General features: G+C 52.6%; 3 protein-coding genes across 3 annotated transcripts; all 3 read left to right on the top strand.

The window, feature by feature from the left end:
* Window positions 1-3905: 3905 nt before the first annotated feature.
* On the top strand, window positions 3906-5382 carry GLOTRDRAFT_132969 (uncharacterized protein; the record flags this gene model as incomplete). The annotated part of the gene is made up of 3 exons (XM_007871856.1): window positions 3906-4342; window positions 4794-4812; window positions 4876-5382. The coding sequence occupies 3 exons, from the start codon at window positions 3906-3908 to the stop codon at window positions 5380-5382; spliced, it is 963 nt and encodes a 320-aa protein (XP_007870047.1).
* A 1210-nt stretch (window positions 5383-6592) lies between these two features.
* Window positions 6593-7408, top strand: GLOTRDRAFT_27271 (uncharacterized protein; the record flags this gene model as incomplete). The annotated part of the gene is made up of 1 exon (XM_007871672.1): window positions 6593-7408. A coding segment is annotated over one exon (816 nt), but the record flags the coding sequence as incomplete, so codon positions are not given.
* Window positions 7409-8993: 1585 nt separating this feature from the next.
* Window positions 8994-9464, top strand: GLOTRDRAFT_48698 (uncharacterized protein; the record flags this gene model as incomplete). The annotated part of the gene is made up of 1 exon (XM_007871692.1): window positions 8994-9464. One exon carries the CDS (start codon window positions 8994-8996, stop codon window positions 9462-9464), a length of 471 nt encoding a protein of 156 aa, XP_007869883.1.
* Between the last annotated feature and the right edge of the window lie 941 nt (window positions 9465-10405).

Below are 10405 nucleotides of genomic sequence, written 5' to 3'. Positions count from 1 at the left end.
CACTCCACCTGCAACACAATGCGCCCAAGCCCACCTGGCAGCCCGATGCTTGGCATTCAGGAAGGGGACCTTCCTACGAACCCTAGCATGAAGTCCTTCCTCGTGCAAGGCACGGCAAACAGTCCGGTGATAAGCCTCAGGATCGTCTGACCTCCGAAAACACGGACTCAGCACATCGTACAAGCCCTCCGGAGCTTATCCGACACAGCGCTCACGCACCTCTAGGCTTCCATGGGCTCTAAAGAATTGCTCTATTTAGCTCCGGACTTCCTAGCATCCTTGAGGCGTTGATAAGCCCCAGCGATCTTCTGACCCCCGAAATTGCGAATTTGACACACCATACACCCCCTCCAAAGTTTATTCGACACCACCTGTCGAACCTCTTACGCGACAAGTAACCGACGAAGGGTTCTGGATTTAATTCCGGACCTTCTAACGTCCTCAAGGCAGGCGCAGATCACCGAAATGATTTAGCTCCGCTGCCAGACGCTCCGAAGTCACCCGGAAGAATATCTTTGTGACTAATTATCTCCGGGAACGGCGGAGGCCCGCGTCGCAGTGAGTCATTGGTATTACCACTCCCCAGTCATCACTCCCCTTCGTTTCCGTCAAAGCGACCGAGTCAGCGGACGTAAATCGACGGCCGGACGGAACGTATCAGTCAGCAAGCGGCCGGAGCTAATCCGCACGTGATCAGCCTGCAGTACCGCGTGATGAGGCACTTCAAGCGAGCATTGACGCGTCGAGGCTACCTCTAGGACCTAGGACGAGCATGTGGAAACACGGCAGGAGCGTATGGGACATGGTATAGCGGTGGGCAAAGGCTGAGTAATTATGTGGGATGCGGAGCATATTTGTTATTTAACTCCGGGCGGACGCAAAACCATTCCAATAGCATAAAAATGTATAGAGCGTAGTGGAAAATGCAAGTTTTGTACTTCACCCCTCAGCGTACCAGAATTATCGTCTCAGCGACCCTCGGAGTCCCTTCGCGTCGGACTTAGCGTCTACAATCAACCCTAGCTTTGCCAATAGGCCGGACTCGTCGAAACTAGATAACTCCGCCATCGTATATCGATCCAAGTAAGCTCCGGATTTAAAGTATAAAATTCACCAAGCGTCTGTAGGCACGAGACTATTGTTCGGGTTCAGTGGAACCCCCCACCCGGGTTACTGTCGAACTTCGGAGATAAATACTCCGGAGAATCGCTATACTGTTTGTTTCAGGCCTCAAGATTTTGTTTGTTTTAGGTTTTCCTACGGGCTACCCTACGGCGTCTAACTTCTCCCCCTCCCTTCGAACTTAAATATTACCCTTCAATCGCCTTAGACCGCCTACACCCATACCGCTGGGTGTTTTAGGTTTTATTTCTTTTGGTCTTTGGTGTTGTCGTGTGTTAGTGCCTATCAGCGTACACGGACCCATTCTGTGATTTATCTCCACAAACAGGAGCTCCAGAGCGACTTAACCAATGCGACTTCCAGATGAATTAGCTCTGGGGCCTGCGAACACTTCTATCGAGGGGTATCGTCCTCATGCCCAACCTCCAGCACTCACTCCCCCTCGTTTCCATCAAAATACCGAAGGTGCGGACGCATACGAGTCACCATGAGGCCAGCATCAGTCAGCAAGCGGCCGGAGGTAATTAGCACGTGACCGGCGCGTCACACGGAGTGATGGGACCGCTTGGATCAGGTGGCAGAGCGTCAAGGCGACCTCTAGGGGCTGGGACGAGCAAGTGGGAGTGCAAGAGAGTCGTATGGTGTATGGTATAACAGCGGCAAGTGATGAGCAATCCTGTGGGTAGCAGCGTTTATTTGTTATTTAGCTCTGGACGGTCGCAGAGCCATTCCTGTAGTGTAAATTGTACAAAGTAGCGTACAGAAAAACAAGTTTTGCACTTCACCATCTCAGAGAATTAGCGTTACAATCTCAGCGACCCTCGAAGTGTGAAAGCGTCAAACTTAGCGAATTATAACTGATCCTAGCTTTGCCAATAGGCCTGACTCATCGAGTGAATTATCTCCGCCATTGATTTAATTATCTCCGGTCAGTCCTACATAGTGAAATAAAATTAACCAAGTCTCTCTAGCAATTTCTACCACCGCGGGCACGATCCTACAACAGGTGTCGTTGCTTGCGACTTTGATTGTGACTTTTTGGAGATAAATACTCTGGAGCGTCAACTAGCATTTGTTTCAGGTGTCAAATTGTTTGTTTTTAGGTCTTCCTACGGACTACCCTATGGTGTCTTACTCCTCCTTTCCCCCTCGAACTATTAAATACCCCTCAGTTGTCTCGGACCGCATTCACCCATATCACGGGGTTTAGGTTTATTTCTTTTGGTCCTTGGTGATTGTTGAGTGTCAGTGCATATCACCGGGCAGTGACATGTTCGAAGTAGTTGTCCGGCAGGTCGACGGCATTACGGCACCAGCCTCTGTCAAGCAACTGGGCAGCAAATTTGCCGTCCTGGGGTGTGAGCTTCCTCGGACGGCCTGATTGTCATCAGCTTTGTAGTGATGCCGTGGTCCGGCTCGGTCCAATTATTTGCCCAAATTTCCGGACCTGGGACTGGACCCAAGGTCCAGTTTGGGTGAATGTCCGGACCATGAACCTCAAAGAACCCGAAGTGGCGTTGGGTTCGGTCAGGTTCCAGTTCAAACGCTTCAAAATTACCATATTTAGGTACAGTTCGGGCATTGTGGCTCTACCTGGACCTCATTTCAGGTTTGGTCTACCCCAAAGCCAGACCGCGGTGATATGCACAGACACACAACAATCACCAAGGACCAAAAGAAATAAACCTAAACCCCGTGATATGGGTGAAGGCGGTCCGAGACAACTGAAGGGTATTTAATAGTTCGAGGGGGAAAGGAGGAGTAAGACGCCGTAGGGTAGTCCGTAGGAAGACCTAGAAAAATAAAACAAAAACCTTGATGCCTGAAACAAACACTAATGGACGCTCCGGAGTATTTATCTCCGGAAAGTCGCAAACCACGGAACCGAGTGTAGGTTCGGGCCCATGGGAGTAGAAAACGCTAAAAGGACTTGTTTAATTTTATTCCGCTATGTGAGACTCACCGGAGCTTATTAAATCGATGGCGGAGATAATTCACTCGACAAGTCAGGCCTATTGGCAAAGCTAGGATTGGTTATAATTCGCTAAGTTCGATGCTTTCGAACTTCTCGGGTCGCTGAGATCGTAACGCTAATTCTCTGAGATGGTGAAGTGCAAAACTTGTTTTTCTGTACGCTACTTTGTACAATTTACACTACAGGAATGGCTCTGCGACCGTCCAGAGCTAAATAACAAATAAACGCTGCTACCCACAGGATTGCTCATCACTTGCCGCTGTTATACCATACACCATACGACTCTCTTGCACTCCCACTTGCTCGTCCCAGCCCCTAGAGGTCGCCTTGACGCTCTGCCACCTGATCCAAGCGGTCCCATCACTCCGTGTGACGCGCCGGTCACGTGCTAATTACCTCCGGCCGCTTGCTGACTGATGCTGGCCTCATGGTGACTCGTATGCGTCCGCACCTTCGGTATCTTGACGGAAACGAGGGGGAGTGAGTGCTGGAGGGTGGGCATGAGGACGACGCCCCTCAATAGAAGCGTCCGCGGGCCCCGGAGCTAAGGCATCTAGAAGTCGCATTGGTTAAGTCGCTCCGGAGCTCCTGTTCACGGAGATAAATCGCGGAATGGGTCCGTGTACGCCTCGAGGATGCTAGGAAGTCCGGAGATAAATAGAAAAATTCTTTTAGAGCCCATAGAAGCCTAGAGGCATGTGAGCGCTGTGTCGAATAAGCTCCGGAGTGCTTGCACGATGCGCTGAGTCCGCATTTTCGGGGGTCAGACAATCCTGAGGCTTATCAACGTCTCGACAAGCTCCGCCGCATGACGAAGGGCAAGCCCAATGCGCCAGCCCAGGAGGAAGCAGCAGCAGCAGCAGCAGCCCCTGCTCTCCCCACTGCGGCTCTGTGCACTCCGCCGCCGCCGGAGGGTTTCGCGGAGACCCACCGCCCCCACCCGACGTCCCCGTATGACAACCTCCTCACAGAACAGCTCAACCGGTGGCTGGAGTGCGAGCCGCCGGAGGGGTTCATGAAGATCTTAGCCCGACCCGCCAACTGCGACTCCCGCGCCCCTGCCCTCGCCGACGAGATCATTGGGAGTGCCTTGACCAAAACCTTCCTAGAGCTGATGGGACCCAGTGACCCAGCCTGCGCGAACCTGCGCATCACGCCACCCATACCCGCCGACGAAAAGGCCCCACTGCCGATGGTGTGGCTGGTCCTGGTCCCCATCGACCTCGGGCGGCGCCTCCTGGCTCAGTGCGTATGGAGCTTCACCAGGATAACCTTCCTCGCCTTTCGCCTGCTCGATATGATATCGATATCATTCGCCTGCCCAGGCTGCTACTACCACTACAAGGTTTCGCCATCCATGCCACGACCGAGACTGTTCTCTCTGCCGTTCTCCGACGCCTGTGAGGGGTGGAAGTCATGCTCTCCCTAGTGATGAAGAGTTATGGAGGCAGCAGCACGCACAGTGCGCCCTACACAACTCACCTGTATTGGTTGGATGCTGTAGCTACTGGTAAAGCTCGTATAAACGACCCTTGTCATTAGGCAGCAGAGCTGCAGGGTTTATATACACTGTGGCCCATAGGCTGACTAAGCTACGTGGAATATCTATAATCCTACTGAGCTCCACCTATGATGTCACTGACCCACATGAGCTCCATTCCCTTGTACAATAATGGAATATACCAGAATGTTCCAGAGAGTTCCGGTACGTTCTGGTACGTTATAGAACCTGGCAGCTAAGTCAGCGCCTAGTTCAACACCTAGCCCACATCGTCCAGGAAGACATTGAAACTGACAACGAACTCGAAACATACTCGTACACCTCCTACATCCTCGACTGCCTTAGCGTCCGACGAATCGCCTCGAAGGTATCCGGCGGCGGTGATGCCGCAATCTGGCTCTTGTGTCTCGATGATGATATCTTCACGTCGATCGAGCAGTGGATTGAATTTAGGAAGGAGCTCGCCCAGATGACCTACCCCCACCTTGACGACGGGGTGGGGCGGCCATTCTTCCCGCGCCCCTGCGCTATCTGCGGATGCGCGTCGCACTCAAGTGGGCTCTGCCCCCTCCCCTCGCTCCCCGGCTGGCTCGGCCCGGACAGCGACACCATTGGGCTGCAGCAGAAGATGCCCCCGTTCGGCTTGAAGGAGAGCGTTGCACTATACGAGGGATTCGCACCCCACAAGATGCATAGGCTGGGCCTTGGCGGCCGAGCCCGAGGTGGTGCATCCTCCCGCAGTGGACGCGGCGGGAGAGGACACGGACGAGGACGCGGATACTAGATGGACTGCGGCCGCATATCCACAAAAGGGCTCCGAGCCCGTTGAACACTATGGTGTCAAAAGAGCCGCCCATGCTCATATTAGGTAGCGCCCCGCTCCTCCTTCTGATTTCCTTCTTGATTCTATGTCTAACCATCCTCCTGAGTCTCCTTAACTACAAAACGCGCATGCTCCTGCTACCTCCCTGACTAATAGCCCCCCCTGCTCAAATTCAAATATATTACCATGTACCTGTAGGATAATACACGCATATGCTACTGGTGAACAACAGACAGTAACCATTGCGTGCACTCAGAGCTGCCTATAAACATCCCCGCCACATGCAAGCGGACGCGACGACCACAGTTCCGTGGCGCCTAGTACCGCCCGGAGGCTGGCGACCAAGGACATTCTCGGACGTGCTGCACAGGCGTCCTATACCTACCCGCCCAAATATACTGACCGCTAGCGGGACAGGAAAGCAGAGTAGGACAGCAGCACAACACCTGGCAGTGTGCCTACGGCAACCTATTTAGGTCCGGATGTGCTGTGCGGAGACGCTGAAGCGACGGACGGTAACGCGCCCTTCTTACTAGGGGAATGGCATGTGAACCACCCAAGCATAGTCCACTGAGGTGACCGGTAAATGCCACCCTACCCAGACTGATTGTCATACGCCCGGGGCAGTAGTCCGACACCTGCTTCACAAATACAAATTCAACCCCCTACGTCTGGTTTACAACTCGGTAACGGAATACTCCTCCCCGGGGGTAGAGCGCGTGGGGAGCCAACCGCCCAAACCATGCGTGAGGACACCCCGACGGAGCACGGTGGCGGACCCGCTACGGCGGACAACCAGACACAGCCTAGACAACGGCTTGCTTGAAATGAGCATAATGACGACCGGGCATCGACCCATAACAGACGCGAGACTCCCCGCACCAGCCGTAACACGCGTGCACACATCACTATTGCCTCCCTAAATATGCGGGGACGCCACTCCCCCGCCGCAGGACCCAGCCCAACATCAAAGTGGAACAGTGTCCACGCCCTTCTACGTGAGCAGCGTATTGGCATCCTTGCACTCCAAGAAACCCACTTGAATGATGCCATGCTGGACGATGTCCAGAACCTGTATTCCAGGCGACTACAGATATACCACTCCCCGGACCCTGACCGCCCGACTGCCTCAGCTGGTGTGGCTTTCGTACTCAACCGTGAGATCACCAGCACTAGCAATGTCTCTGTCAAGGAAATCGTGCCAGGCCGAGCGCTACTACTCACCACAACTTGGCATGCCTCTGACACCATCTCAATACTCAACATCTATGCCCCAAATGACTATGGCACCCAACGTGACTTCTGGCAAAGCATCCAAAACAGATGGGAGACTGAGGACCTCCCCCATCTGGACTTTATGGTTGGGGACTTCAACCTTGTTGAAGACCCAATAGATCGATCCCCTCCCCACGCCGACCCGCAACCCACCGCCGATGCACTCCGTGACACCCGGATGACGCTAGGCCTTGTTGCTGCATGGTGCACCGACAACCCATCAGAACGACGGTACACCTTCTATAGCAGTCTTAATAGATTCTCTAGGATAGACAGAATCTACTCACGCACCAACCACGTACCCAAACTGTCTGAATGGTACATGGGCCCATCAGTCACCCCCACCGACCACAACTTGGTGTCCGTGAGATACGCACCAGCGAATGCTCCATACATTGGCCCGGGCAGATGGGCATGGCCAGCGGGTCTGATCCACGAGGAAGCCCTCCTACAGCATATTACTCAGCTTGGACGTGAAACAGAAGCACAAGTAGAGGCACTGGGGGATGCACCCGCTGACCCGACCCTCATCCAGCTGCTCTGGGAGCAGTTCAAGATTAAAAGCAAAGAATGTGCTAAAAAACATGCTAAACTCACACTAGCCAGGATGAACAATCGAATACGCGCCCTGCAAAGGGACCTGGATGCTGCGATCAATGACCCTAACATGGACACATCAGAGAATGCACGCACGAATGCCGCGATACTAGAAAGCGAACTCAACCACCTTGCGAAGAAGAGGTTTGCTGCAACCCTAGCACACGGCCAAGCAAAATGTGCACTTCACGGAGAGACTCCCTCCCGCTACCTATCCCGAGTCACAGCTCCTAAAAAGCCATGTGATGTCATACCGCGCCTGACTGTGCCAGGCTCCTCATCGAAGACCTAAGATAGGGCCAGTCCATACACGACTACCTTGGTCACACCGTGACAATCACGTGTTTTGCCTATATATGGCAGGTCAGTGTAAGGAAATCGAGGAGATCATCGATAGAAATCACCACTGTCGAGCTTATTATAATTTCCATGGGTCGAGATCCTCAAATGTTTTTTATAGGAACTGTTTGTATGTACTGTATCTTTGATTCCTATAAAAAACATCTGTGGTTTTCTACCTGTGCCCAAAGTTATAAGACCGACTTCGTGCTTTCCCCGCCAAGTGTGACAAAAATAGTCACGTGATAGTAGTCGTACATGAGCTGGCCCTATCTTACGTGACCCGATCTGATGAGATGGCTGAACTCACTCGGGATTACCACAATGCACTCCAGAATGCTGACAGAGATCGGCACACCCCAGGGGATGTGGCAACAGCGAGAACTGCAGTATTAGACAGCATCCCCACCAGTCAGACCCTACCACTGGTGGAAACTGAAATGGCGAACCAACTCACCGAAGACCAAGTCGAGGATGCCCTGCGCCTCTCCAAAACAGGTACAGCACCAGGCATGGATGGCATCCCCTATGACATCTGGAAGCTACTAGAGATGCGCCATGTAGCGGCAACTAAAGCTCGCCCTAACGCATCATCTTTTAATCTTATACAAATGCTTACAAAGGTCTTCGCCAATATCCAGACACATGGCATTCGCCCCGGCACAGATTTTGCCCTGGGCTGGATGTGCCCTATCTTTAAGAAGAAGGATCGTACTGATGTTGCCAACTACCGGCCTATCACCCTACTCAACACTGACTACAAAATTATGACTAAAGCCCTAGCGCTCCAATTGGCAACTCACATAACGCTTGTCCATGCGAACCAAGCTGGGTTCGTGCCAGGACGCTCCATCTTCGACCAAGTTCGTCTCTCCAAAGCCATGATCAACTTTGCTGAAGCAATGGAGCAAGACGGTGCTATCATTGCCCTTGATCAAGAGAAAGCATATGACAAGATTGAGCACACCTACCTCTGGCAGACCTTAGAACACTTTAATCTACCGCCACTCTTCACCACCACAATCCGCTCCCTATATGAGTCAGCGCATACCATTTCCCGTATCATAACGTGGATGACCGACTTTCGTTTGGTCTTATTTGCCCTTCATCCTAGCCGACTTAGTTCTCTTGCCGCCCTCAAGTTATATATACGATCTCGCTTCCTACTCCTCCTCTGCTCCCTACCCTACCGTCGCTTAATCGTAAATCATATACTTCGCTCGGTCTTCTCTTTGTACCTCTTTGCCCTGCTGTACTTGCTCGGTTTTTGCTTTGATGATGTTTGTATCGTAACGGGTATATATGATGCAACTGGATCTCGTTCCAAGCACCAACAGCACTGCGAGTCTATTGCTCTGGGTATGTCATCGTTTCTCATCCTTGGACTGTTTGCTCTGTCGGCTGGCAAACATGTCGTCACCAGTCGGCCTGCGCCAAACAGTGACAAGACGACGTCCCATATTCTGTACGGCACGTCATTGAAGCTCACTGATCAGACCTTAGTCCCTGCTGAGCTGCGTGTGTGGGCTCTGAAGTCAACGCCCATTCTGCCTGATGACACCGTCGTATTCTTGCTCGCAAAGGCTTGCTCGCCTGCAGATGCTACTGCTGGCACTGTTCTCCTGGATTCGTTAGTTATGCAAGCATTCCCTGGCGACCCCGACTCCGAATCTTACGATGACCATCTCCCTGACGGTCTCGTTCCCTGGGCAATTGCGATCGGCCGTACGCTGTCTCAAACACGACCCTTGGGTGATGGTGTATCGAAGGGATTTGAGATCACCGTCAGCGAGTACGTTCGAGACGAAGCACGCCAATCAGGCCTGCAGTGAGTACTTTGTAGCCACCTATAACAAGTACTAAGTCTTTGCACTAGCTGCATATTCGATGGCTCCACTGCTAGATGGGCTCGAGCGCCCACGCCCTTCGTTAACACCACGCTCCAAGTCCTCGGTCCTGTCCACTCTATCCACTCAAACGGCATGCTCTCCATCATGATTGAGCATCTCACTCTCAGCGTCTCCCTGCAAAACAGCACTACTGGCAATACTGCAGGTACCGGAAACACCACAGCGGATGGTGGCAGTGGTGACGCTGCTTTGCCTTCTACACCAAGTCCTTCAAAGAAGCGGAAGTTTGCGTCTCTTCCGCGAACACCTTCATCTGCAGGTACGTGATGCCCTTGATCTGTTCGCCCACATCTACTCATGATATCTCTCCAGCTCCACGCAGTATCTCGTCTAGCCCTGCCGCCCCTGTTGCCGGGCCTTCCGGTTCGAATAACCTTCAAGCTTCATCTGCCCCTGCTCCCGCGCCCCGTTCTTCCGCTCTTCCCAACTTTGACCCCGCTAGCGTCTTGGCGCTCTTACAGGCAATGCAGAACGGCACTCAAGTGCCTTTGTCAGTAACAACATCCCCGATCACTCCACTCAACAGATTGAGCTTCGAGCACACCGCGCCTTCGGAAACTGCTGATGCTGTAGTTCCTGACCGCTCCAGTGATGCATCCTGTCCCGCTGAGTCAGTCAAGGGCCGTACGCGGAAGGTTGCATCAAAGGGGAAGGGGAAGGCGAAATGATTAACGTGGTGAGAGTTATTCCATGTTCACCTTTCAGCTGATAGTGCTATACATGTAGTGTCCGCATGATCAAGGATGGTAGCGAGATACACGAAGTCCATCTAGACTGACTCGGGCTTTCATCTATCTGTATGAATAGATAGCCTATTTCAAATCTATGTCTGCATGCCTCATGTTGAATATTCGTCGTTTGCT

Source organism: Gloeophyllum trabeum (assembly GCF_000344685.1).
Source record: "Gloeophyllum trabeum ATCC 11539 unplaced genomic scaffold GLOTRscaffold_00015, whole genome shotgun sequence".
Lineage (NCBI taxonomy): Eukaryota > Fungi > Basidiomycota > Agaricomycetes > Gloeophyllales > Gloeophyllaceae > Gloeophyllum > Gloeophyllum trabeum.
Note: the sequence above shows the minus strand (reverse complement) of the source record. Positions and strands in the feature narration are given on the sequence as shown.